This window comes from Rhipicephalus microplus, chromosome 6 (genome assembly GCF_043290135.1).
Source record: "Rhipicephalus microplus isolate Deutch F79 chromosome 6, USDA_Rmic, whole genome shotgun sequence".
In the NCBI taxonomy this organism is placed as follows: domain Eukaryota; kingdom Metazoa; phylum Arthropoda; class Arachnida; order Ixodida; family Ixodidae; genus Rhipicephalus; species Rhipicephalus microplus.
Window position 1 is genome coordinate 89,986,812 of NC_134705.1, and position 26,230 is coordinate 90,013,041.

At 47.6% G+C, this 26,230-nt stretch overlaps 3 protein-coding genes across 3 annotated transcripts in view; 1 reads left to right on the plus strand and 2 right to left on the minus strand.

Annotated features, from left to right (window-relative positions):
• Positions 1–2,696: 2,696 nt before the first annotated feature.
• On the minus strand, positions 2,697–3,758 carry Pabp2 (poly(A) binding protein nuclear 1). The gene has a single exon (XM_075866177.1). It carries the CDS (start codon positions 3,573–3,575, stop codon positions 2,904–2,906), a length of 672 nt encoding a protein of 223 aa, XP_075722292.1. The 5' UTR covers positions 3,576–3,758; the 3' UTR covers positions 2,697–2,903.
• A 566-nt stretch (positions 3,759–4,324) lies between these two features.
• The window catches only part of Lpin (phosphatidate phosphatase LPIN), a 162,799-nt gene continuing 140,893 nt past the window's right edge, over positions 4,325–26,230 (plus strand). Inside the window, exon 1 of the mRNA XM_075866171.1 lies at positions 4,325–4,461. The gene's annotated coding sequence lies outside the window, so the exon portion shown is untranslated. The remainder of the gene's footprint in view (positions 4,462–26,230) is intronic.
• LOC142765939 (uncharacterized) lies at positions 20,130–25,154 on the minus strand. Its single transcript, XM_075867747.1, has 2 exons — positions 24,104–25,154; positions 20,130–20,224 (listed from the first exon to the last, which is right to left on the minus strand). The coding sequence occupies exons 1-2, from the start codon at positions 25,152–25,154 to the stop codon at positions 20,130–20,132; spliced, it is 1,146 nt and encodes a 381-aa protein (XP_075723862.1).

The window sequence follows — 26,230 nt, forward strand, 5'->3', positions numbered from 1 at the left end:
TGCTAGGATTAATTATACGATGCATTAGAGCATTTACGATATAATATCTGCATTAACAGATGCAAAGCTACAAATTACTGTAAAAAACTCGCAAACAAAACTTGCGCTGTCGGAGGTTTTCAACATGGACTGACATTGCACTGTACATGTGCCCCTACCATTTCAACTCCACCGAAATGTGACCGCGCGTTCGAACCCGCAACCTTCGAGTCAGCAGCTAAGCCCCGTAACCACTGATACACTGTGGCAGACAGCTAGTTATTTGATGCATTACATTGCACCATATTTCACGCGATGGTTTGGTTACAAGAGTTATTTGCAGCTGATTTATGTAGTGTTCTTGGTATACGTTTTAGTGCCAGGTGCACATGTAAGGAAAAACACGTGCCACAAAGCGCCTACTTAAGCAACTTTTCTTACAATAAGCATTCGCATGAAGTTCAGTGCTGGCGTACGGCCTTTCATTTTCATGTCCTTTCACCTAAAGTGCGCTGCCATTCATTACGATGAGTCAGTCAGCCAACCTGTACATCTTAAGCTAAGAAACCTGCACTGTAGATTTCGAGAGACACTGCAGTTAATTGTTAAAAATTGTTTGGAACATGCATTCAAGAATGTCGGGTTCTCCATTAACTTAAAAGTAGATATTCCTTGAGCATATTAATGCAGCAACAGCAAAACTGTAGGCAAAGGGAAACAAAATGACGCAACTTCACAGTTTTGTCATCTTTTTCCTTCGTCATTCTCTGAGCGCTGTACACGTTACAGTTAAACCGTACCAAAAAGCTCGCTGCACCATTTTCTCAAAGCCGAAAGGTTCCCATGCAAATAACTGCAAAACAACAACGTGCCACAGGTCACCACCACACAATCACTTTCTTTTTTTTATTTTTGAAAGATGAAACTTTTGTATTATGGGTTGAAAAGCCCCGCATTTGCTTCTTTTGGGCAACTTTCTGTACAAGTTCAAGTTTGCATTTTTTTTTCTTCTGCATTGTCCTGCAACTTAACTTTCTTCACATTACTTTCATGGCAATTCATATTTTTTTTAGAGTTTGCACACATTCAAAACAATACAATATAGTGAAAAACAAAATAAGTGAAAAATAAAAAAGAGCACCTTAATCTATCCCAAGAGAATGGAAAAACACACACACACAAAAGATGACAGCAGGAATCGATAGAGGCCCTTCTTTTTTTTCTTCCCCCTTTATCATTCACCATCAACAAAAAGAAACTGGCGACACACCACTCTCGTTTCGCAAATGCCGATGAGAAAATTCTCTGCAATCACTGCCGCGTGCGACGTCCCCAACCTGACTTGCCAGGTCATATTAGTTTTGTCATTGCCTGTTGTCTCTACAAAAGACCGCAAAGACTAAGCCATAGGTTCGTTTTACGCGATGGTGACTGCATTTTTGTATGTAACTTCACAGCCTCTCTCATACTCCACTGTATGTTGTGATGATGCTTTTTTTTTTCTTGCTGAAGTGATGGGGCAATGACTTTACAAGCAAAGTGAACACAATGACAATAAAGTTTTCCGCTCTAAGCTTCTCTCACCAGTTTCAGAGTCGAAGATGACGATCGCACATCAATAGCACGAAACCAAGCAGCACAAAGTAAAAAAAAAGCAATGGTAGTAGTTGTAGGAAAGAAAGATGCAAGGGAAGATGACAAACTGAACCAAAATGACAAACAACACATAGCGTGATGCGACAACAAACAAGTGGCGTGAAACACCCACCACAAAACGAGTTGATAACTCTGGCGCACAGTCTGCCTGTCGAAACTGAGGCGCTTTCAGAAGGGATACGAACGAGATGGATTGTTTGTTGCGCTGTGGCTAAATCAACCAGGGCGCGCTGGCACGCAGCGATACACGCTTCCCTTTTAGCGATGAAAAAATTCATTAACAAAAAACTTACGACGCGGTTCACATGGCCACTTACAACGGCCACGCAATCCTGTATATCAAAGGAAGGCGACTGCTTAGACAAGGGGAGTCGCTAGGCAGGTGCTTTATTGGAGGGTGACGAGTCACCTAACGATCCCCTATGCAGTTTCCTCTCAAGCAGAAAATATGATGTCTGGAACACCAACCTTAAGTTACAAAGCTGTTGAGGGCATACGTCGTGCACTAGAGATACTCTTTGATTTATACAATTTAAAGCCAATTTTCTCTTTGAAGGTCCGACTACGCACTTGTCTCACCTGTGCTAATGTCTCCAACAAAACCCGTCCCTCCCCACAGATTTAGACGCTGAACTATTTAGCTAATTTATTGCAGCCCATTGCAACTACCTAATGCACCCATTACAACATGGAAAATGAAACCTTAAAGTGTCGCCTGATCACTAGCGTTCATTCTAAATGCGTCGCTGCTTGCGACTGTGCACAACTGCCGCTTTACACGGTGCTCCCCCCCCCCCCCCCCATCAGTAAGTTTTCGACAAGTGCCACTGCGACTGCCCGGATTGTGACCGGACTTTTTCAAGAGCTTCCTACGCCGCATTAAGAGTGCAAACGCAGTTTCGGCCCGCAAGAAACCGACGGCGCTGCAGGCCCCAAATCCATAACATTTCTACAAGTTAACGCTGCAGAACGAGGCAGCGGCGATTGTTCCCTCACAAGAAGAATCATAAGCCTAGATAGACAAAAGCCCACCTGCACTTAACAAACCACACAAATGTGCAACACTTCCGAGCGGTGCCACTGGAGAGACAAGTGTGTTCCGGGTGGTACGTTTGGCGGGAAGAGGGTGCTTTTTACCAACTGACAGAATAAAGGAACGGCCGGTCAAAAAAAGGGGGGGGGGGGGGGTGTAACGAAGCAAATAGACAGAAAATGGGGGGGTAGTAGAACAAGCACACTGCACGGCCCAATCTCTAAACCTGTGTATCCTAGTAGGGATAGAACCACGACGCCCTACGCGGTCGGTAGGCGCGTCGCGGAAAGCGGTAACCACCGCCGCCACCGCCTCCGTAGTACGTTCCGCGTCCGGGCCTGCGGAAACGACCACGCGGCGGCCTGTTAGTCGTGCTGATTCCCGGTCGGTTGGTGCGCTTGGTCATCACCTTGATCTGCCGGCCGCGGAACAGGGATTCATCAAGGGCCATGGCCGTCTGTATCGAGTCCTTGTCCGTGAATTCGATGTAGGCGAACCCTTTCGGGTGGCCCGAGAACTTGTCGCACAGGATGGTGACCCGGTTGATGGAGCCGCAACCGTGGAAGTGCTGCTCCAGTTCCTCGGCCGTCGCGCCGTAGTCGACGTTGCCGACGTAGATGGAGCGAGCGTCAACCTCGATCTTCTCTTCGAGCGTTAGGCCTAGCGAGCCGCCGCCGGCCGGGCTGATGCTCATCTGTTTTTCGACCTCGCTCTGCATCTGCTTGAGCTTCTCGGCCTCTTCCTCCATCTCGCGAACGCGAGCCTTGATCGCTTCTAGCTCAGGGTCGTCGAGGCTGTGCTCGTCGCCCAGGGTTTCGTCCAACAACTCACCGCCAGTCGAGTCGTGCTGAGGATCGCCGTTTTCTTGCGCCTCCGAGTCACCGTTCTCCAATGGATTGTCGGCCATGCTTGCGCGAAGTGTCTTTTTTTGTTGACTTCTGTTCCTTTCCGGGAGCACAATTAAAAACACACGTTCGCTGACTTCACGGGTGCTTCTTCGTTGGCGTCGCGCAGGCGTTCACTACTGCAGTTCACATGAAACACGTTTTTTATATTACTTTTTTTAGACGCTGTCCACGATCACACTCCAAATGCAACACAACCTTTGTCTTGTTGGTGGCAGAAAAAGCTTGTAGCGATGGCGATGCGGCTTGCCCGGCGTTTACCGCTCTTTTTTTTTCTTCGTCTGTGCAGCGCGGTTCTGCTTTTCTAAATTGCTACACAGTTTCTGTCGGGTAATCTTGAAAGTGTTACCATAATAAAGAGATAACTAGAAGCAAACTTGTTATTCAGAAAACGTTTAAAAACTCTGCACAAACTTTACTTTATGTTTTTTTTTTCACGCTTACGCTGGCTTGTTTTCACAAAGCCCACAGGAAAACTCATTGGCGAGTGCGTTTACAATACTCTTGGGCTTTAAATCTTTGTAATTTATTTATGTGAACACTGAATGATTCGAAAATTTCTGAACTAATCTAAAAAGACGCATAATATCATTGCACTGCTTGCCATACTTACCGATTGCAGCGCCACAAGCACAGAGTGGTTACGGTTTTACACCCAACGCTCGCAGGTGTTCTCTACGCGCAGCACAGCACTACTATTTATTTCATTCCACCGGTTGCAATCGAGGGGATTTCGGGATGTGGACTATGTGAACGCTGTGCAGTGCTGCATTGTTTGGCGTATGACTGCAACACGGCGCGTCAACTCGTGCCTGGAACCGCTCGTTACACCCCTAGAAGGCTTCATGGAGAATCGGCCTGCAAGTACAAGTCGACGCTGAACGAAGGGTGAGTAGCTGTGACTCTCACGTCTAGGAATATGTAGCTGGATGTAGTATGAGAACAGCTGACTTGATTCATTTTCGGAACGTACCCGAGTTTGCGTGTATTCTGGCGTAAGCGTCAAGTAATGTTACCTTAGAGGACACCTTATATGTTTGTTCTTTCTGTCGTTCTTAACATAAAACGTTGCGGCGCACCAGCTTGCCACCGCGTGTCAGTGAAGGATCCGTCGATGCGCCAATCTTTAAAAACGAGAAGTGTTTTTCACTTCATGTTTTCATGTTATTAATGAGTCCAGGCCGGATAGTCGCTCTAGACTCAACATCGCGTTGTTTTAACCCGTTATTATGTAAACACGAGCAACGATTTCAGCACTCAATTGAAACCTTGTGCTGATACGAGGCGGATAGGTCCAAATGAACAGATTGCTCTGCCTTGCCGCGTGCTTTTCTGCATCGTTCGTGATATCATGATACACTTAGTATTTTTGAAACTGTTTTATATCATCACACACGCTTCCGAGAGCAATGTCTTATACCGCTTGGCGTTGACGCAATCGGTTTCATTTACAACGCGATCGTACAAGCCGTGCGTCTGAGTAACGTTGTTTGTTTAATTTTTCTCGAAAGCGCGTTCTACCCCTCTTCAGCTCAGTCGTACACGCGTGTGATTGATTGACTTCCCCTACCAACTGCGCAGCAGGGATTTAAGGGTTATCGTTGATTTGTTCTACCAGCCCTCAACTTTCTGCTGCTCCTGACTATCTACTTTCGTGCAGTGCAAATACGCTGTGGATGACCTTGTGTGCGCGATCGTTTGGCAATCATCTCGTCGGTAATAGCCGTTCGCATCTTCATTTCACTCATACATTACGCGTCGAGGAAATGAATGGTAATCATGGAAAATTGCCGTACGTAGTCGGGTCGTCGTTAAGTAAAACTTTCCATTTGGCAACCTCGTAGGGATGTTCCTGGTACGTCAGTAAATGCTGACGTGATTATAACATGCACGCTATGTCAGCGTGCATGTTATAATCGTGAAATTTATATCATGCCGTACGGCTCTGTCGCCCTGTACTATTATTCCAGTGATACGTGTTCGGAGCAGTTATCGTCGTGAAACTGCGGGAGTTCCGTGATCAGGTCATGAAGAAAATATACTAAATAATTGTAGGCAATATTTAGCTCCTAAAACCCCAATATGATTATGAAGGGCGCCGTAGTGGAGAGTTCCGCAGGTTTTGATCATCTGGTGTTTTTTAACGCGCACTAACATCTAAATAATTGTACATACCCGGGCGTCTACCACTTCGCCTTCGTCGAAATGCAGTCGGGACTCGAACCCGCAACCTTCTGGTCAGCATTCGAGCTCCCTAACCAGACCACCGTGGCGGGTAATGTAAAGCTTAAGTACATAATCGTTAAGTATATCCGATAACGTTGGCTGAACATCCTTGAAGTTAATTTAGCTCAGGCAGTTTTTCCACAGTGTGTACGCAGCAGCTGTGCGGTGCGAGACCCTGCTTTGTTTTTTTTTTTTTCTCTTATTTCCCCACTACACATCTGTGTGGACGCTCGGTCGGTGGAATTATTGAAACTGTAGTTTTCATCTTCAGTTGATGCCTGTCAGTTCGGAGCGTATGATTTCCACGGCCAGCGAATGACAACGATAAAAAGAAAAAAAAAACACGAAAAAGACATTCGGAGCTGCGCTGACATGAAAAGGATGTGAAGAAGTTCCTCGCCACGCTTCTTTAAGGCACGGGTATCTGCACTGCTGTGCAAACAAGTACACATTGTAATACAAAGTGGCCTGCGCTCCGCTACCCTTTATTACTTTCTTATTTTTGCTATCATTTTGACTGTTCGTGACTACTGCCGCCAGATGGCTTCCTCACGCTTTTACCTAGTTTTCTGTTGTCTTATGTTTTTGCCTTTGCCAGATCTAACCCCGCTCCCCCTTTCTCTCAAGACAGGGGCGCCGAGTGATGTGTGATCTAGCACACGACAAAAATATAAAAAAAAACATGGAAACTGCATTTGTCTTTTTTCTTTGCTTTTACTCGCTCGCTGATAGAAACGCTGCCTTCGAGGTGTTATTTTTTGTGCTTCTAATGGCGCTTCGTGAATCACGTTTGCTCAAAAAAAAAAAAAAAAAACCCACAGTGCTCCACTTACTTGTACGCTGTTTGCTTTGCATTTGTACCGAGTTGTCACAGTCACATAGCTTCGAGGCTCGCTTGGTTTTTCGGTTAACCTCGTGGATGTGGGGTTTCGATGACGCGATGGTTGGTGCGCAGCGTGGATGATGGTGTGCAGAGGATACTCGAGATTGTGGTAACTCTCCGCAAAGTGACCGTGAGCTCCATGCGTCGCGACCGGCCTTGGACGCGGCTGAGTGGCTGCTGCGGAAGGCTTTCCGGAAAGTTTTCATTCGGAGTGATGCGAGTAACTTGTGTGATTCAGCGACCTCCGCGGCGTAGCGGCTTCTTCGAGGTAAAAGGATAACAAATTAAAAATATTAATAATTCTCTTAGGGGGTAAACCACCGCTGCAGCTTTTGGCGCGCTGAGCTGCCAATCCCGAGTGCGCGGGTTCGAATCCCTCCAATGTCGGTGGCATTTAGATGAGTGCGAAATGAAAAACAAAATAATAGTAATAAATTGCGTGTTCTTATGCGCACGTTAAAAAGCCCAAGTTGTCAAAATTTATTGTTTACCTCTTCCCCACTTTGGCGTACTCGTAATCGTAACATACAATAAAAAAAAAGGGGGGGGGGGACACTGCTTTTTTGACCTATCTACAATTTAAACATTGCTCCGAAACAAAGAAAGAATTGTTTCATTAACCATTGTACCCTATGAATTCTCACGCGTGCAGTAACGCGAAGTGAGAACGTATAAATACAAAAAAAAGTTACAAATATTTCACTGGTGTGCTCTGCCTCCCGTCTAAAATGGCTATACACGCAGAAAAAATACGGAATGGTCATCATTTCTTATTTAAAAAAACTTAGACGCAATCGGGGGACTACGTTCATTAGCGATAGGATACGGGCGATTTGGCTCGCTAGAGCCGTTGCTTCAATGCCAAGAAAAGCTTTCCGCGACTCGCTTTCTGTCATGTCCGGCTGGGCGTATATATACGCCCAGCCGGATAAAGCGACAAGTACGCGCTTGTCGCTTTATTCGCGCTAATTTATGCTCCCGTTGTTAATTCGTCGTGGCAAAGTTCCGCTGTATCGCGCTTTTTTTTTTTTTTTGTTCGGCTGCGTACACTTCATGCCACTCCTGAACGTTGCGTGTCACTGCGCGCGAACGTTTAAATGCCTTGTCACAAGTTGTCCATCCGTCGTCGTGGATCTTAACGAAACTGGCAAAGGCCTCGGAGGTATGGGTGGTGGGCGCAGTGTATACAGTCTCGTTGTCACTTGTCTATAGCGCCAAGGCGAAGGGCGAGGAATAGTAGGAAGTCCAGGTGTTCGTGAAGGTGAAAGCATTGCTTATCTTTCGAAGCATCCGCCGATGTTGTCAGCACGAATAGTTTGCCTGCCTATGATTGGGAGTACAAGCGGAAGTAAAATTACGGTGTTAGAAGTGTTTTTTTTTTTTTCTGGCCAGGCGGTACATTATGCGAAAGAAAGGGTTCGAGTGCGAGCACACGGAAGAGAGTAACCCGCAAGGCAGGAATGGTCCTGTCAACCTTGTGTGTTACTTCTTTTCTCTCATGCTCGCTTTTGCAACTTGCTGACACCGTTCCCTTCGCATATATAGTGAATCCACGTGCATTAAAGTGATTTGATTGCTGGGGGTTTAACGTGCCAAAACCACCGTACGATTATGAGAGGCGCCGTAGTGGAGGGCTCCGGATATTTCGATCACCTGGGGTTCTTTAACGTGCACCCAAATCTGAGCACACGGGCCTACAGCATTTTCGTCGTGCATCGAAGTGAATCGACATTGAACATTAAATGTAAAGAAATATGAAAGTTTATCAACGTCTCTGAAGTTAAGTGTGTATCAAAAAATGAAGGGATTTACTTGAGTGCAAATCAACAAGGAATCCAGAAGCATTGGGTATATCGTAGAAGTGGAGGGGGCAGGAGGAGCTATTCTATCGCTGGTTTTAGGGTCGCAGAGGGTATTCGCATTGTCACGGCCTATAGGTGACGCGCCGTGCAATTCAAGATTAGAGATACTTTAGAAAGGAGCATATACAGTAACTATATCCAAGATGACAGTGGGAGGATGATCAACCTGTGAACTCGCATCGAAATTGATAAGGCGCACGGACGTACGCCCCTGGCCGCTTTCACCGGATTTTATTTATTTATGCTTTAATGATTACCCCGCTTGGCCCGAAGGCGCTATAGCAGGGTGGTTAACAATGTTAAGAAAATACATCTTCATTTATAAGAATGGAGCCACTTGTTCATTACATAAGTGACTCCATTCTCTAATCGAACGAACAAAAAATGAATTAACATAAAGATTAGATCTGGTACGGTACTCTAGATTTTAGAAACAATGATCATTTCGCGAAGAAATATATTGAGGACTGTGAAGGTAATTTTCTTTTCGAATGCCGGTTTTACCATGAAATATTTGGTACAAGAGCTTTAGCCGTAGTTATTGACGCGATGAGAGTAATTCCCATCTTAACTAATTTTTCATATTGGTGCAGCTATCATTTATTGAGTGCCGACTTAGGACAAACCTTGCAGCTCTATTTTGTATTGTTTCAAGTTTGTCACTTAAAGTACTTTGCCAGGCGTCCCAGACGGCACAAGCGTATTCAAGCGTAGGTCGAATGTAAGTTGAATTCGCCGTTGATTTTAAACATGCCGGTACATTTCTCAGGCTGCGCTATATAAAATTTTGTGAGTTGGCAGCCTTTGCAACAACTGAATCAACGTGTGCATTCCATGAACAGACGGCTGAAAAAGTTACACCTTAATATTTATAATGTGGTTTTTGTGTTACTATACTATTGAAGATTACATACTCGGAAGGTAACTTGGATTTTTTTTTACGCGTGAAAGTAACATGAATGTATTTATTGGCATTTAGTGTCATTTTCCACCTTGAACATCATTCTTGAATGCGCGATAAGTCACTTTTGAAGCAGGGTGACGTCACTCTCATTTCTAATTTTCCTGTACATGACACAGTCATCTGCAAACAACTGTATGTTAAGAATCAATGAACTTTTGATCGTCGAATGAGCGTATATTGGACCAACGTACCTTTCAAAACGATAGGAACTGCTAAATGTTCGCTACCTCATTTCTTGCCGCAGTGGGGGGGGGGGGGGGGGGGGTCAGCTGATCGACCGTAGATCGACAATGATTTGCGCAATCCTGTGTGTGCTACAGAAAACTGCGCCAACTATAATTCACGTATGAACTGAACGACACTCTGAGATAATTTGTGCCGAGCCTGTCTGGCGGATTCGCCGCAGTATAGTATATAGGCCACTAGCGAATAGCTCGCCGTCGCGGCTGCACAAGACCTAATGTTTACCGCAGCGATGGTTTGCAAACATATTACGCCGTCGTCATTACTTGCGCTGTAAGCATCATGCAGCTGCTGCTTGGACGGAATACAAGCATTTAACTTCCCATTCAGTAGCGCTTGTGTCACAGCCATGATAAGACTCCGTCAGTGCGCAATTCGCTGCACTCGGATGTTGCAGGCTCTGTTAGCGTGATCGAAACAAGGATGTCGAAACGAATACACGCGTACGCTTTTCACAATGTCAAAAACGTGAAAATTCGTCGAACAACAACGTCTTTCGGACAGCACCTGTGAAGTGCAGGAGAAGTTAGCGTGGACTATAGTCGTAAATGCATATTTCATTGCGCTAAATATTTCGCTTCGCTGGTCAAGCTCGAGCGTCTTGGCGGCATGCGGCGCTTTGTAATTAATAGGCACTCTAATTGGGCTAAATTCAATGCACAAGAAAAAGTATGCTTCTATTTTGAGCTCGCTGATCGTTTTCATGAAATAAATACAACCGAAGTGACTTTGACTTACGAGCGTGAAAAAAAAAAAACATTAACGCACGACGGGACATGAGAGAGAGAGAGAGAGAGATTAATGAAAGAGGAAGAGACAAAAAGGACGCTATTTTCTGCCTCCCGTCGCGGGGGCACGGCTCAGCGCCTTTAGGGATCGGGGAAGGGGAAGTAAAGATGATAGGAAGAAGAGAGGAGGGAAAGAAAAAGTGAATGTCATGGCAAGAGAACGTCTTGTCAGTACAGTCAGTAGTGCGAGTGAAAAGAGTCCGTCTATAAGGCGGCGAGGTCCGCGCAAGCACAGAACTCGAGGAAGGCTCGAAGGGCTTTCGTCTTCGAGCGCGCGGGAAAAAGTATGTCTTCCATTGTTTCGGCAGGTAGTCCAAGCAGACGATAGCGGCTTACCAGTGCGCAACGCTCAGTGGCCAGGTCAGGGCAGGAGCAAACAATATGCTGCAGCGTTTCGTCATCACCGCACCTTCGGCACGCTGGCGATGAAGAGCGACCCGCGGAATACATGCGTGCCGCAGGCCAGACGCTGCCAGTACGCAGGCGAAGGACATGAAGTTGCATGTCGCTGCTCGAGAGTTAGCAGCTGATCGTTCACCGTCGCTGTATACTCTCAGCGTGTTGACAATCATCTATACGTCCAGTGAAAAATTCTTGGCATGAAGGCGGTTTCTTTGAACATCGCTGCTGAAAGTAATCTGTAGAATTCTTTCCGCCGAACGACTTCGATAGCACCAACAACGCATCGTTCACCGCGCACAACACCAGCATAGCGTCACTCACCACGTTAACTGGGGGTGCGGTGAACATTTTGCTCCGATACCCGGCAAGAAAAGAATCGCTTGCAGTGTGCTGCCATCTATTTGGAAGCGCATCTATGTGGAAGGTTTGTAAGCGCAAATCGCGTGCCTGCACTGCTTTCTGCGTACAATGGATATTATGGGATTCATGCACTACAAAAGCGCTGACGGATGCTACGTACCTAAAACAAGGCGAGTTTGGACTGCGAAGGTCAGACGTTAACATTTAACCGTCCAAAGTGGCCGCAGAAATTCTCGCGAAGCTGATATGTGTACTCAGCGGGCTATAAAAGCGTGATTTGCCATGCATTTTCAGGAGAACGTTGCGTCTCGCAAAACAAATCAGATTTATCGTGTCACGGGCGGTCCGGTATATATTGACTGATGCACTAAACACACAAAGTGGTTTGTGTTCGTTTCTTGCTGACGCGTCAACATGGAGGCTAGCGCCGCCGAACAAGGGAGCGTCTGCCTACTGATCATCCTTGACGCGCCGTAATTACAGATAAAAAACGACTTTTCGTACATTAGCAACGTCCATATCAGCTGCCCTGTGTGGCTCGACCGTCCCGAAAACGCCGTTCTCACCCGCGAGACGGCGCCTTGTAAGCGATAAAATGCCTGAGAAGAAAATGCGGGTGGAGCACCGAGGAAGGTTTTTTTCCTTCCTCCATGGAACTCCACCTCGAGATTCCCGCACCGTGACGTCATCATAGATTTTGAAGGCGCCGTACGTAATTTCTAATCGGTGAAGTTGAAGCGCGGTGTCATCGGTGGGTACGACTGTACATACGAAGTTTCCGGAAATTTTATGGAGTCCGAGTAACGAAGTATGAAAAATACTTTTAGAAAGTCGTGACGCCACCTGTGGAGCTCTCGGCGCGAAATTAAAAAAAAAAAATCGCCCTTCATTTTCTCCGCTAATAAGGAATTTACGATAGTGAAGCATGACATTTGACTCTTCAGATTACAGTTTATTGACCTAAACCAAGTCGTTGTTTCCGTTTAGCGTCCTTTTAAGGTTCGTTCAGCCTGTGGTGGAAATAAATTAGCAGGTTATAGCCGCTGCTCCTCTCTCTCTCTCTCAGCTGTGCAAAACGGAAAGGCGTGTTGTTTCAGAGGAACGCCTATACTGCTTCTTGTGTTGGCAACTTGGCGTGGGTTTGGAGTTTTGGCCGCTGCCGACGCCTGCTCGCGCGCTTGTTTCCACTGTTGCCGCTCGGAAGGAACGAAGACGGCCGCGGTCGGTGCCGTTGACCCCGCTGCCCTGTGTGGCGAAAGTGGCAGCAGCCCGCGGCCTTAGAGCTCTCTGTCGAGAAGGCGACGGCGCGGGCCCCTAGCGACAGCGGCCCTCCGTTGTTGCTGCGGTGGCCCCGTAGGGTGGCTTCACCCTTTCACGTCTCGCTGCTGGGTTTGCTCCGAGTCGTACTCCTTTGAAATCAACCTTCTCGTTTCTATTTCTCTTTTTTAAGCCCCTCCCGCTGTTCTTTTATTTTGAATCTCTCTCTCTCTCACCCCATTGGTGGCTTTGTCGCGAGGCTCGACCAGCAGAAAATAGGTCACAGAGCGTGGTTTTATGCAACGTACATTTATAAGAAAAAAATTTATAAGAAAAAAAAAGGTGGACGACAGCTCGTCGCGTGTGTTGTATGCACAGCTTATGCTATGGCCTTTTTAGACAATGTCCTGTGTAGGGCTGGTCCCGTTGTCAGCTCTGTATATACGCATATAGGGCTTTTTATAAGGGCCCTATATAGGGCCCCGTCCATATATATATATATATATATATATATATATATATATATATATATATATATATATAATATACGTGGTTGTAGGTCCGGTTCTTGATCTTAATGAGGGCAGTAGAATATCTCGCCCTGTAGTTAGAGCTTAACCGTAATCCTCATACGAAAACCCTCGTTTAACGTGGCATTTTATCAGCCGTGCACACTGGGGTATTTTCGGGGCGTTCCCTTTCTAGAATACTTTTCTCTTGCATTTTCAATGAAGAACGGGTAATGGGGGTGGGGGGAGGGGGGAGCGGGGATTGCGTAGATGTTGCGGCGGGTAATGGTCACACGAATGCGTATTTAGCATGCGTGCTCTAGTGAAAGAGAGAGAGAGAAAGAATGAGAGGGAGCTAGGTGGTAGCATGTGCAAGTATCAAGCGATGCGTTCGTCAGTCCATCCGGCGAATATTCAAATAACTATTTTTTTGCCCGCACCTGGCGTGCTTTTCGAAATGCACGGATGTTTGAGCGCCAGTCGTGCGCACATCCTCGCCGCATTCGTCCCGAGAAGTGCTAGTGTGTGCGTCGTATTCCTGCGTGCATATGCTTAGTTTTATTATTTCTCGTTTTATCGTGGCGAAGCAAGAAAGGTCTTTTGCTATAAATGTGCGCACCTGCCAGCGCTCTATAGCCATGTCCAGTTATTGTGGTCTTCTTTATTTGCTTCGTTATAAATATATTTTTTTCCCTATACGACCCAGCGCCAGTTCGCACAAGTTCGCAGTCGGTCGTCACTTATATATCGTGTGCTGGTGGGCAACGGGCGTTGTTTTACTAGTGCGCATGTACGTGATACGGTTACTTGGAGCTCGAGGGCTTATATTCATGCGCATGAGGGTGTGTTTAGCATACATACATACATACATACATACATACATACATACATACATACATACATACATACATACATACATACATACATACATACATACATACATACATACATACATACATACATACATACATTCGAACATACATACAGCCCCGCCGCGGTGGTCTAGTGGCTAAGGTAGTCGGCTGCAGACCCGCAAGTCGCGGGTTCAAATCCCGACTGCGGCGGCTGCATTTCCGATGGAGGCGGAAATGTTGTAGGCCCGTGTGCTCAGATTTGGGTACACGTTAAAGAACCCCAGGTGGTCAAAATTTTCGGAGCTCTCCACTACGGCGTCTCTCATAATAAAATGGTGGTTTTGGGACGTTAAACCCCACAAATCAATCAATACATACATACACACATACATACACAGATACACGCATGCATGCATAAACATACAGAGAGAGACAGTGAATGTTATTATAGTCCTGAGCAATGACTCGGAAAGTCCCTTTAATGGGAAGGGGCCGCCGCGGGCTCTTTCCCAGTTAAGAAAAAAATATTTTTTTTTTTATTTTAAAGGAGCACTGACATCAACTTTCAAGATCTAGATGTGCCCATCATTCGATCGCTTGGTATGCATAAGTCTTCTTGGATCAATTTGAATGACATTCGTCGCGTGGAAGTTAATTTAATTCGATGTCAAACAGCGTAGAGAAGCTACGGAGAAAAAAAAAAACGGAAAACAGACTGCCCTGCGACATCGACAATAGTGCTACGTGTTCGGTGTGATACATTCCACGAATACCATCCTGAGTGACGATACGCTAGTAACAATGACGTCGACGATCTGAGTGTGTTTGGAGCCGACTCCCGGCCATACCTTCACTAATGGCTTTCCTTTCTGTGTTAAAGCGTGCGCGCGATTGATCGTGTCGCATCGACTGATTTGACATGTGCTGAACAGCGTGAGTAAGATCATTCAGAGTGACAACTCGAGCCGCAATGTCGGAGAACCGCTGCGCAGTGGGAACCTGCACGTCGATCGAGGCGCGGAATGAGCGGAAATTGCGTGGCGTTTCATGCCTTTGCAAGCCACAAACCTCAACGCAGCCAGGGGCGATAGTTGTAGCGCGAGAACAAAACGACGACACAGAGACAAGAAGGACACGAATGACACTGTCTCTGTGTCGTCGTTTTGTTCTCGCGCTATAACTATCGTCATGCCATAGCAACTAGCCCAAGCTGCCACACTTCGCAGCCAGTGGGTTGACTTCGTACGCGTCGATGGACAGAGGGACTGCACGCCCAAGAACAGCCGCATTTGCTCGCTTCACTTTGTGCCGAGCTGCTTCCGGGGTAAATCTTGTGTTGGCGAACGATTTGGGTTTCACTGGCAGTGCGTGCGAGGCTCCTTCTCGAGGCTGGGGCTAAAGGTAGAGGGGAAGAACGAGTTGGCCCTACTTCACCTATAGCCGGTGGAAAACGCATGGGGGGGCTTTAGTCTACATGTAAACACACATGTAAATCATCTGATCACCGCATTAGCGCGAATAGTTGGTTTTTTTTTTTTAGAACAATTCACTTAATCCCATTGAGGTTAAAAATAAGTATGTACTATGCACTCTTCTATTCTAAAGTAACTTATGGGATGTTAGTCTGGGGAACGACATCACAAGGGAATTACCATAAGTTAATAACTATACAAAAGAAAATATTGCGCTGCTTTGAAAAATACAGGTGGAATCTACAAGACTTGCGCACTGCTCCACTATTCATTAAACATTCCATACTCAGAATCGATCAATTATATCATTTTAAATTGCTCCAGTTAATACAAAAGACTAAGCTATATGAAGAAAGTTGCACCGAAAGACCACACTCCAGTCTGCGAGAACAAAAGAAACGAGCTCCTAGAACAAGAACCAAGTTTGGAAAACAAAGTGTTGCTTACCAAGTACCTCAGGTTTTAAATACCCTTGCAGATCAATTGAACTTTAAGGCTAGTAGTGCGACTTTCAAGAAACAAATAAAGAACTTATTCATAACCACCGGTCTACACTATCGAAACTACGTAATGGAGTCTCATGCCTCTGCAAATGATTATTTGTTCATAAATTTCTATGTCAATTATACGAGTGTATACAGCGCAATTCATCGTATCCGCATGCATTTTGTGACTGTTTTTGAGTTGTTTCATTGATATCGTTTAGTTGTGAATTTTTACGAGAGTGACCTCTAATTCTTAAATTGTGTTATGTAAACTTCTTATGCTATGTATGTTTGAATTTTGTGTGTACAATTGCAGGTTGCTTGAAACCAATCTATTTAATATATATATATTGTTTGCCAGTGCTGATGTCTAAGCTTTGCACTGTCACGGACTGCGGAGGGACAAGGGCCTTTGTCAGGCTGTTCGCCTTTAGCCCTTTGCCCCTGCAGTGAGCTCTGTATCCGGCTTACTGTAAATAAAAGTACTACTACTGCTACTACTACTACTACTACTACTACTACTACGATTACTACTACTACTACTACTACTACTACTACTAACTACATCATCAAAGACGCAGCTCGACTGACTGCACGTGCGCTCCTAACAGACCAAATGCCAGTGTGCGTGACGTCACCATTTTTTGTGAAGGCTGAATCAGCTGTGCAGCGGCCTCGACGTGGCCGCGAGGTAGCGCCGACAGCACTACAATTTTGCAGGAAATCGCCAAGCAGGAAATTGCCAAGGAAATGATCTATGATAATACTCGGGGTAGTTCCCTACTGTTTGAGGCCAGGACCGGAGTATCGTGAACCAAGACATATCATGCCAAATACGAAGGGGTAGACATGGTATGCAGAGCGTGTGGAGAGAAGGAGGAAACTGCCGAACACTTGATAATGTTATAATGTTCTGTAAAGGGCTTCACCTTATAGTTCAGGATGATGGCGCAGAGGTTTTCAAAGCACTGGGGTTTACGGACCGGGAGGGCAAAATAGACTTTAAGCGGGTAGACTTAACTAGAAGGAGGTTATCTGATTGGCAGCTAAAGTCAAGGCACGATTGAAAAACCATTCACTGCAAAGTACTTAAAGAGGAAAGAGGAAAAAAAAAAAGATAAATCTGGTTGCTGGTTCACTAAGTAGTACGGCTAGGTGGCGTTAGCCGCCGCCCGATCTAAAGGGTATACAGCCACATCAATCCATCCATTTGGCGGGCTTCCGATCCATTTTGAACCACGTTCGATAGCAATGTATTAATCAATATTACCGATATTCATTCGTACCTCAGATGCGTTTCAGGTCGCGAATCGCTACTAGGGGGGGGGGGGGTCGATAGCTACTCGTTGGCGCAAAAATCTTGACATGAGTAAATTTGATGTCAGTGCTCCTTTAAGAGAAAAATTGAGCACAGAACTAATTAAGGCATCTTCGCCCAAATGGTGCCAAGTGGACAGCGCACTTCCTTGGGCAGCCTTCTTTGTCTTTGTGTGTTTTCTTTTCCAGTTCCTTCTCAGTTCACATCGTTATGTAAGGCGCGTGTACGCCATGTGTTACACGCGTACAGAGTCTTATTTATAGGCCTTGGCCAACCGCCCGTCTATTGCGTCGATGAATGTCGGGACACTTTTTTTTCTTCTTTTAGCGCTACGTTTCTTTGGCGGGGGACTTAAGAACATGCAGACTCACATCCCTCCCTCTCTGTGTGTGTGGCTCTGTCGCACGCAGTAATGTACAAAGCGGTCTATAAGCACGACGCCTCGTGCAGCAAGGCCCGAAGATAAGCCCGGAATGCGAACGCTCAAGTTCACACATTTGAAGTGGGTACGGCTCGATATAGCGCGCTGTCCCGTTGCAGTGCTTAGATGTTGGGAAACATACCGTTCCTTTCAGGGCCGTACCCAGTAATATATATACTTCTTTCTTTTTTTTTGGGGGGGGGGGGGGGGCATTTATGAGTAGAAAGGCTAACCTAGGCAACCATGGTAGTTTATCTAAAGGCATTTATCAGACCTGTGAAACGTTAGTATCACACCAAAAGTTGAAGCATAAAATTCGGGGTTGTCGGAACACCCTCATCACCAACCTATAGTTACGGCCCTGGTTTGTTCTGCTTTTTTTTAAAGACGATAGTCTTTCTTAAAGACCTTCCACGCAAAAAAAAAAAAAAATGGTCTGTCTGTCTGTACATTTGTCTGTTTGTCCACTCTTAACGGCTTATAGGGTACTTGAAACGGCCGACCCGATCCGCAGCGCCCAGCAATGTTGCTCAAAGTTGAGCGTTCATGCTTGTGGAATTGTCAAATAAGAAGCAATTATTGCGCATGTCTGGGGCACCATAACGACACGTGTATACTCTGCATGTGCGTATTTCACTAGAAAAGGCATACATAAGTAAAGTTAATACCGTAGTGCTTATCACCCTGCGCTGAGCATGCAACGCTTGCACGAAAAGTCTAGTGTTTCCAACGCTTTGCAAAGACGAGACGGTGGTGGCACCTACCGTCGCCTTGCGTTCTACACCTTATCACCTCTGAGATGGGCACGCACACCCGTCTCAGAGCCACTCGCTTTAATTTCTACGAAAACTGCCAGGTAGCACTCATGTCTCACGTGTGACGTGACCTGATGCGCTCGTTCACCTCCGCTGCACGCTCGAGGCACTCTAACGCAGCGCCTCCAGAATGCCATTCACCGATTTTCTTGCGGAGAACATCAAATAAACGTTTTGTTCACTCTCTCCACACGAAAGACTATCGTCTTCCGACGACGTTTGCAGATTGACATGCAGATACGGGGCCATTTTTTTTGTGTGTGTGTGTGGTCAATACAGAGTGCTTTATAAAAATGGTATGAAGGTCGCGCATCTGCCTTGTGATGTTGAGTCACGGATCTGTCTGCGCCAAAGTAAAAGTAATGTGCTGCACTTGGAGTTACACTGGAGGGATTAATTTACAAGGACCAGCTAATTAGCTGTTTGATTGTCGGCGTGAGAGTGGTCGTTACGAGTGTTACGCTGTAAGTGTGGCGTCGTCAGCTGCACCGAGACCGCCATTCTTGCTCCTCTGTTCGCCTTAAATGCAACGCTCGGTTCTCTATAGACTTAGTATGATTTGTGGCCGTAATCAATTACTTCATTGAACCTTGTGTTGTGTGCACTAAACTATGTTTGAATGTCGCAAGTATGCGTGTATATAGTGCACGGAGTAATCTTACTGTGCTGTAAAATTTGTGAGACCATTGTCAAGCGTTTCTCGCTTTTAGTCGCACACCTTCTGTGAAACTCTAATGTATAGATGGGAAATAAGTTATTATTATTATTATTATTATTATTATTATTATTATTATTATTATTATTATTATTACACGTGAGCCGCAGACCTCGGGCAAAGATGGCTGCCTCCTACACCAACGGTGAAGCGGTAGATACAAATAAGTAGGAGTGTGTGAACATTCGAAAGTTTTGTTATTATTCAACGAGTGTGAACAATGCTCGAAGGATTGAAACGTGGCAACAGCGAGGGGTAACGTTTCTCGTTAACAATATCCAATTATTATAAGATGCATGCGGCCCATACTTACGGCACTATATTCACACAGCATGAAAGCATTTGGCTTGAACCTCCAGTGTCTCCGCAACAAGGCTCGGCGATCAACTATCCTGACTGTGAAATTTATGATGATGTTAACCCATGAAAGTTGCTCAACATCCAAGTGTCAGTTTCATTTAAAAGCCGTTGACAAAATCCCACCTTCAATGCCGTTTTTGCGTCTCTATATCAGCCTGCAGTTAAGAAAACATTTCGAAGGTTGTAATTGCTTCTCAAATTAAAGTAATTGTAGTATTTTTTGCTGGTTCGAAATAATCGTACTGTTCCTTTGTCAGAGCTTGTGAATATTTCTTTAAAATGAAATGTTCTAGAATTTTCGGACTGTTTCGAAAATTTTGACCTTATACCCGTCTATAAAGCTGCTTTGCAAACGATTGCCTAAGCAATCGAATGCTACTCGAATCGTATTCGATTTTGTTTTAAAATTTATTATTCGCACCCCGTTAACGGTTGAGAATGTACTATCGTGAGCAATATGAGCCTGAAAACACGAGTGCATGGCGAGTATCCTCGAAGCCTACATCTCAGAATCAAAGTGGAAAGGGTGGCGCACTTCTTGCTGTTGACTCTCCCGCCTCGATATTGTTGCTGAAAAAATTCAGCTTATAGGACGTCTGTGGCTGCTAGCGGTGGCGTGGCCTCACTTCAACGCACACAGCCACAACCAATCGGGCTGTGCAGCCAGGAAAATTTTGGCTGTGACGTAGCCAGCCGTGATGCACAGGCCAAACTTCGCTGAACATTTTGATGCGCATCCATGCACATCTTTCACTTTTGTTTTCAGTGCATTTTTTTTTAGTGTTATCATTGCTAGCGGCCGACGGCACGCGATCAGCTGCCGTTTCGGAGCAACAATCATGCGGGAGTGCGAACAGTCAGTGGAAGAGCGCCCTCCTCAGTGTTTCGGCAGCGCCATCCACGCATCGCGTATCTCGGTTTCGAAGTCATTTTCCACGCGCTCGCGTGTTCGAGCTCATATTGCTCGCGAGAGTACTTTATCAGTTTACCTCTATACTATAACATCCTCTGCTCGATTTGCGATGACTTTTTCTTTCCATTCTCACACTCTGGAGCGTTCGTCAAAGTTATAATAATAATTGTTGGGATTACGTTCCAAAATAACGACACGATATTCAGGGACGCCACGGGTTTCGTTTTTGCTAAAACGAGTACACGGGCCTGGGCCGCCAAGGCCGGGTTTCGATCCCGCGACCTTCTCGTCAACGGTCCATAACCAATGGGTCACCGTGGCGTCTGAAGGAAGTGCTTGGCAATTTCGTTAACGCAAGGTGGAACAACGAAAGCGTATACCAGCAGCGTGGCGTTGACCGCCTCTTGCTTTTAGCAAGATTGACCGCGGATGATTATATAGAAACTGCCACGTGGGCTCGGAACGCGAACTCCTTTTCTTTTTTCTGTCTACAATATGCACGGCCGCGCCGCTGTGTACTATCTCTTTTGACACGCTCCGCCGGCTTGGAGCGATTGTTTTTATCGTATCGCCACCCAAAAGTGCGCGCATGTATACCGTATTCAAAGCATGCGTACATGCATCTGTGGTCCTCGCGTACGTGTACATGTCTGGGAGGGGTGATTCATGCCTGGGCCGGTGTTGATGCGCTATCCTCTTTCATTTTGTGCTATAGTCTTATCATTCAACGCTCGCGGCCGGTTGATTTCGTTGATAAGGCGGGCGCGTACCTCGTGTTAATCGCTGGCGAGGAGGAGGAAAGAACTTTATTCAGAGTCTGGAGAGTTGGTGGGGTGGGCCAAAAGCGCGAGTGAGTGAGTGAAACAACTTTATTCGGTCCACAATAGACGCGAGTAAACTCAGCGTCACCTGGCTAGGCCCACTCGGGGACCATCAGGTTAAACCTGACGGCCCTCGCGCGGGCCCTCTGGACGGCCAGGATTTGAGAGGTCTGGTCCTGGGCCTTAATGAGTCGCTTCATTTCCTCTTGGGTGAAAGGGGGACCGGCAGAGGCGCAGCCCCACAGTACATGCTCGAAGTCCGCATAACCGCCACACAGGGGGCAGTCCGGGCTTGGAAACCGTTCAGGGTACATTGTGTGCAGTGCCGCAGGGCTCGGGTAAGTGTTTGTTTGTAGCAGTCGGAGAGTAACAGCTTGGGGCCCTGCACAGCGAGGAGTGTGGCAGAGGCAGCAGTCTTCTTGACAGATAGTGGTGCTTGCATATCTCGTTGTACGAGCAGAGAGGCTCAGGTCGCCCAGGAGATGACGCATTACCCGGCACACGGTCAGTCAAACCTCGTGCAGCCGAGTGCGCCTCCTCGTTGGGATTGAGCGAGGCACCCTCAATGGTTCCAAGGTGCGCAGGAAACCAGACCAATGAGTGATCTTTGAGGTCCTTGACTTTTAGATGCGGAGCATCTTATACTCGCGCCTTGTAGTGCGCCGTCCGCGCCGTCCGCACCGCTTCTCAAACATTCGACAGCTGACGCGCGCGCATGCGCCGTCGCCCACTCTTCCACCATCTGTGCATCCCTTCCTCCTCTACACACCGCGCGCGCTTCACTCCTCCACCATCTGTGCACCATTCCTCCTCTACACACCGCGTTCGACATCTACAATTCTCCTGATTCTCCAGTGGACGCGCATGTGGCGTCGCGCTTCGAGAACATTCAACAGCTGACAGTGCATGCGCCGTCGTGCTGTATATATACTCAAGGTCGGCGCTCGCTCGCTCAGTTGCCGCTCGTCGGTTGGTTTGTACGGCGCGTCGACGTCCAAGGTCGCGGTGAAATGAATTCCAACGAATCCACAAACACAATGATCGACGTCCCTTCGACCAGCGCCGCCCTTTCGCATACGTGTGTACGTGTTCACTCATTTAACACCCCCTCCTACTACCACGTTAACCAATTTAGCCATCGACCCAAGTAAGTCGCAATTTAACACCCCATTTCACAACCACGTTAACCAATTTAGCCATCGACCCAAGTAAGTCGCACTTTAACACCCCGTTAACCAATTATATGGTCCGCATCCTCCTCAGTGTTCCCCCGAGGGAAGCTGCGGGCAATTTTTTGAATAATCTGTAAGACCTGGGGAGCCACCATGCCCATCTGGAAGGCCTTGATAGCGGCCTTGGAGTCTGAATAAATTGTGTCATGTACACCGTCCGTCAATGCAAGATCAATGGCAACCTGCTCTGCAACGCTGGAACTAAAAGTGCGGATGGTAGCGCAGCTGATGACTCTGCAATCACAGTCGACGACCACTGAGGAGAAGGCTTCTTCTTGAATGTACGAAGCAGCATCGACGAAGCAGGCTCGATCCTTGTCGAGCAGAGATTTACCCCTGGCTCGTCTTCGTGCTTCGTTGTAGGTTGGATGCATATTGCGCGGCATCCGCGCAATCTGGATCTTGGATCTTACGTCGTTGGGCAGCTTCACAGCGTCAGGACCGACAACCGTGGGGTTTCGTCCCAGCATGCCGAGTATGGCTCTACCCGCTGGGGTGCCAGACAGTCTGACAAACTGTGCAAACTCTTGGGCTTCGACAATTTCTTCGAACGTGTTGTGGATTCCCAACTTCAGGAGGTCTTCCGTGTGCGTTCGAACAGGAATGCCAAGGGCCAGCTTGAAGACTCTTCTGATTAGGGCATTGATTTTGTTGCGCTCCGACACGAGCCAGTTGTGCATAGCCGCCGAATAAGCGAGGTGGCATAGCACGAATGCGTGGATAATCCGGATCAGATTGTCCTCCCTGATTCCGCGGTGCCTGTTAGCGATTCTTCGAATCAGTCCGAGGGCGCTTTCAGTCTTGGAACAAATACGTTTGATGGCGGCTCCATTGGCTCCATTAGACTCGATAAACATTCCAAGGACCCTGATAGTGTCCACCCGCGGAACTGGGGAGCCGTTACCGGTGAATAACGTAATGTGGCTTTCCATTGCTGGCTTCCAGGACCGGTGAGAACCGCCTCTGGGCCTCTTCTTATACAGTAAGAGCTCGGACTTAGCGGGCGAGCACCTTAGCCCGGTGGGGATGAGATAGCGCTCCGTCACATCGATGGCCTCTTGCAAAGCACTCTCGACCTGACCCTCACATCCGCTGAGGCACCAGATGGTGATGTCGTCTGCGTAGATCGTGTGGTTAATGTTCGGGATTTTGTTCAAGGCCCTCGACAGGTTGATCATGCAGATATTGAACAGCGTCGGGGAGATCACCGCCCCCTGAGGTGTCCCTTTTGGCCCAAGGGTAATTTCGTGGGTCAAAAAATCGTCAATCTTCAGTCTTGTGGACCGCGACGAAAGGAAGGAGCGCACAAAATTGTACGCCCGCTTGCCGACGTGAAACTCAGACAAGCTCTTGAGAATAAAGGCGTGTGATATGTTGTCAAAAGCCTTTTCCAAATCCAATCCAAGAATCGCCTTGGTGTCGGTGGAGCCGGAGTCAATGACCTGGTGCTTGATCAGCTTCATGGCGTCCTGAGTCGAGAGCCCCGACCGAAAGCTAATCATGTTGTGGGTATAGCATTTGTTAGACTCGAGGTGGTCAGTGAGGCGGTTGAGCATGGCGTGCTCGGCCACCTTCCCGACGCACGACGTCAACGAGATTGGCCTAAGATTCTCGATGCTCGGTGCCTTACCCGGCTTGGGTATCAGTACTGTGCAGGCCGCTTTCCAGCTCTTGGGAATGAGACCGCTGCGCCAGATTTCGTTGATCTTGTCTGTAAGAAACTCGATCGAGTCGTCGTCGAGGTGCTTGAGCATTTTGTTGGTTACCCCATCTGGCCCAGGGGCGGATCTGCTATTGAGGGATGCGAGAACCCGCTTGACCTCAGCCACGGTGAAGTCCTCGTCCATCGATGGCGCGTCGCGCCCCTCGTAGTCGGGAAACTGGGGAGGTACCGGATCGTCCGTGGCCGCCAGGTACTTGTCTATGAGCTTCTCCGTGATCGCCTCATCTGGAGTTGAGTCGGTGGCCAAATGGACAGCTTTTGTCAAAGCTCTCTTCTGATTGGACTTGGTGTTGCCGTCGTGCAGTAGGTGTTTGAGGAGTCTCCAGCTTTTACCGGTCTTGAGTTGGCCCTCCATAGAATCACAGAGCTCATCCCATTGCTGCTTGCATAAGACCTTGCAATGATCTCCTACCGTTTTGTTGATTTCGGACATTTTCTTGCGCAGTCTTCTGTTATGGCGCTGAGTCTTCCATCTCGCGAGCAGTGCCTGCTTGGCTTCCAACAGATGCGCGAGCCCACTGTCCATCCTGTCCACCTCCAGATCGGTTATCACCTCTTTGGTGGCGCTGGCCACATCTTCTTTTAACCCGTCGCACCAAGAGTCTAGGTCCGCATCCGGGGAATGGGCGCGCTCGGAGCGGTTGGCTCGGAACAAGTCCCAGTCGATGAACTTAAAGGTCCTCGTCTTGTTGCGGGCAACCTCTATGAGCACTTCGATGATGCAATGATCGCTACCGAGGTCGATAGCCGTGTTGGTCCATTTGACGTTTTCCAGACTCTTGACAAAGGTGAGATCCGGGGTTGTATCTCGGCACACCGAGTTCCCTCTCCTGGTTGGGAAGTCCTTATTGGTTACCAGTGTCAGATCTTCCTCCGTTGCCGTGAGCCATATGTCTCTACCCTTCTTCGTATTGGTGAGGTAACCCCACGCCTGATGCTGGGCATTGAAGTCCCCCATGACGACAAGAGGTTGACAGCCGGCAAAATGCACGGCCTTCTTCAGAAGACCACCAGCCCTGGCTCTGTGTACGCTGGGCCTGCAGTAGACATTTAATATGAAAATACTGTTCCTTCGTAAGCACCGCTTAGGGGGGTCGACTAGGAGTTCCGTCATGACGTACTCGACCCCATTGTCCGCTGGACCGAGGTCTCGCTGAATGCACGTGAACCTTTTACTGACCAGAGTGGCCACCCCCCTTCCCCCTTCAGTGGAAGCCACAGTGACGAAACCAGGGAGCCTGATGTGTGATGATGTGATCGTTTCTTGCAAGGTGATAACTTGGGGTTTATCCTTTATGCCTTTTAGGTATTGTCGCAGGGTCGCCCGTTTGCTGACGAACCCTGCGCAATTCCACTGCCACATTGTTATGACGTTAGTTTCGTTATCCATGTTTGGGCTTGGGGATGGGTTTCGAGAGGGCCGCCTGCAGGATGGCACCCTCTGTCGGCGGGGCAATGACACTGTTCAAGTTTGGGACTGGTGTTGTCGATGTGCTTGGCAAAAATCCGTGGTGGGTCCCCTCCAGTCTAAGTATTCTCTCGCTGAGGGCGACCAGACCCAGCTGGGGGTGCGCGATCATTTCTTGTACTTGAGAGAGGCCTGACTGTATGTTGGAGATGGCCTTCTTGAGCTCCGAAAGGAGCTCCAGAGTCTCGTCTTCCCTTGAGCTATCCAGGGCGCGACGCTTCACTTCACCCGCCTTGGGGGGAGCCTCCGCCGTGTCCATGGCCGACGAACTCGTGGCGGCCGGAGGAGCCGGCGGTTTGAGCGCCAATTTTCGTATTTCGGCTATCTCGGTGGCTAGCCGACTGATTTCCTGCTTGAACTGGGCGTTTTCTTTCCTAAGACTATCATTGGCACGCCTAAGCTCTTTGAGCTCGTTCGTGAGACGCGGGTCGTGCGAGTCCTGGGAGTTGGACGCCTGCGCTTGGTTGCCACGGGCCCTATCGGCCCACGTTAGATAGGACTTGCCTTTACCACCGGAGGGGGTGTTGGATCTTGGCCTGTTGGACGAGCCGCTCCGGGTGCGGGAC

Coding starts and splice junctions, on each gene's coding strand:
- Pabp2 (XM_075866177.1), bottom strand. CDS start 3,575: ATGGCCGACAATCCATTGGAGAACGGTGACTCGGAGGCGCAAGAAAAC.
- LOC142765939 (XM_075867747.1), bottom strand. CDS start 25,154: ATGGGGGACTTCAATGCCCAGCATCAGGCGTGGGGTTACCTCACCAAT. Junction 20,225..24,103: donor AGTACTGATACCCAAGCCGG/GTAAGGCACCGA, acceptor CAAAATGTTCAG/CGAAGTTTGGCCTGTGCATC.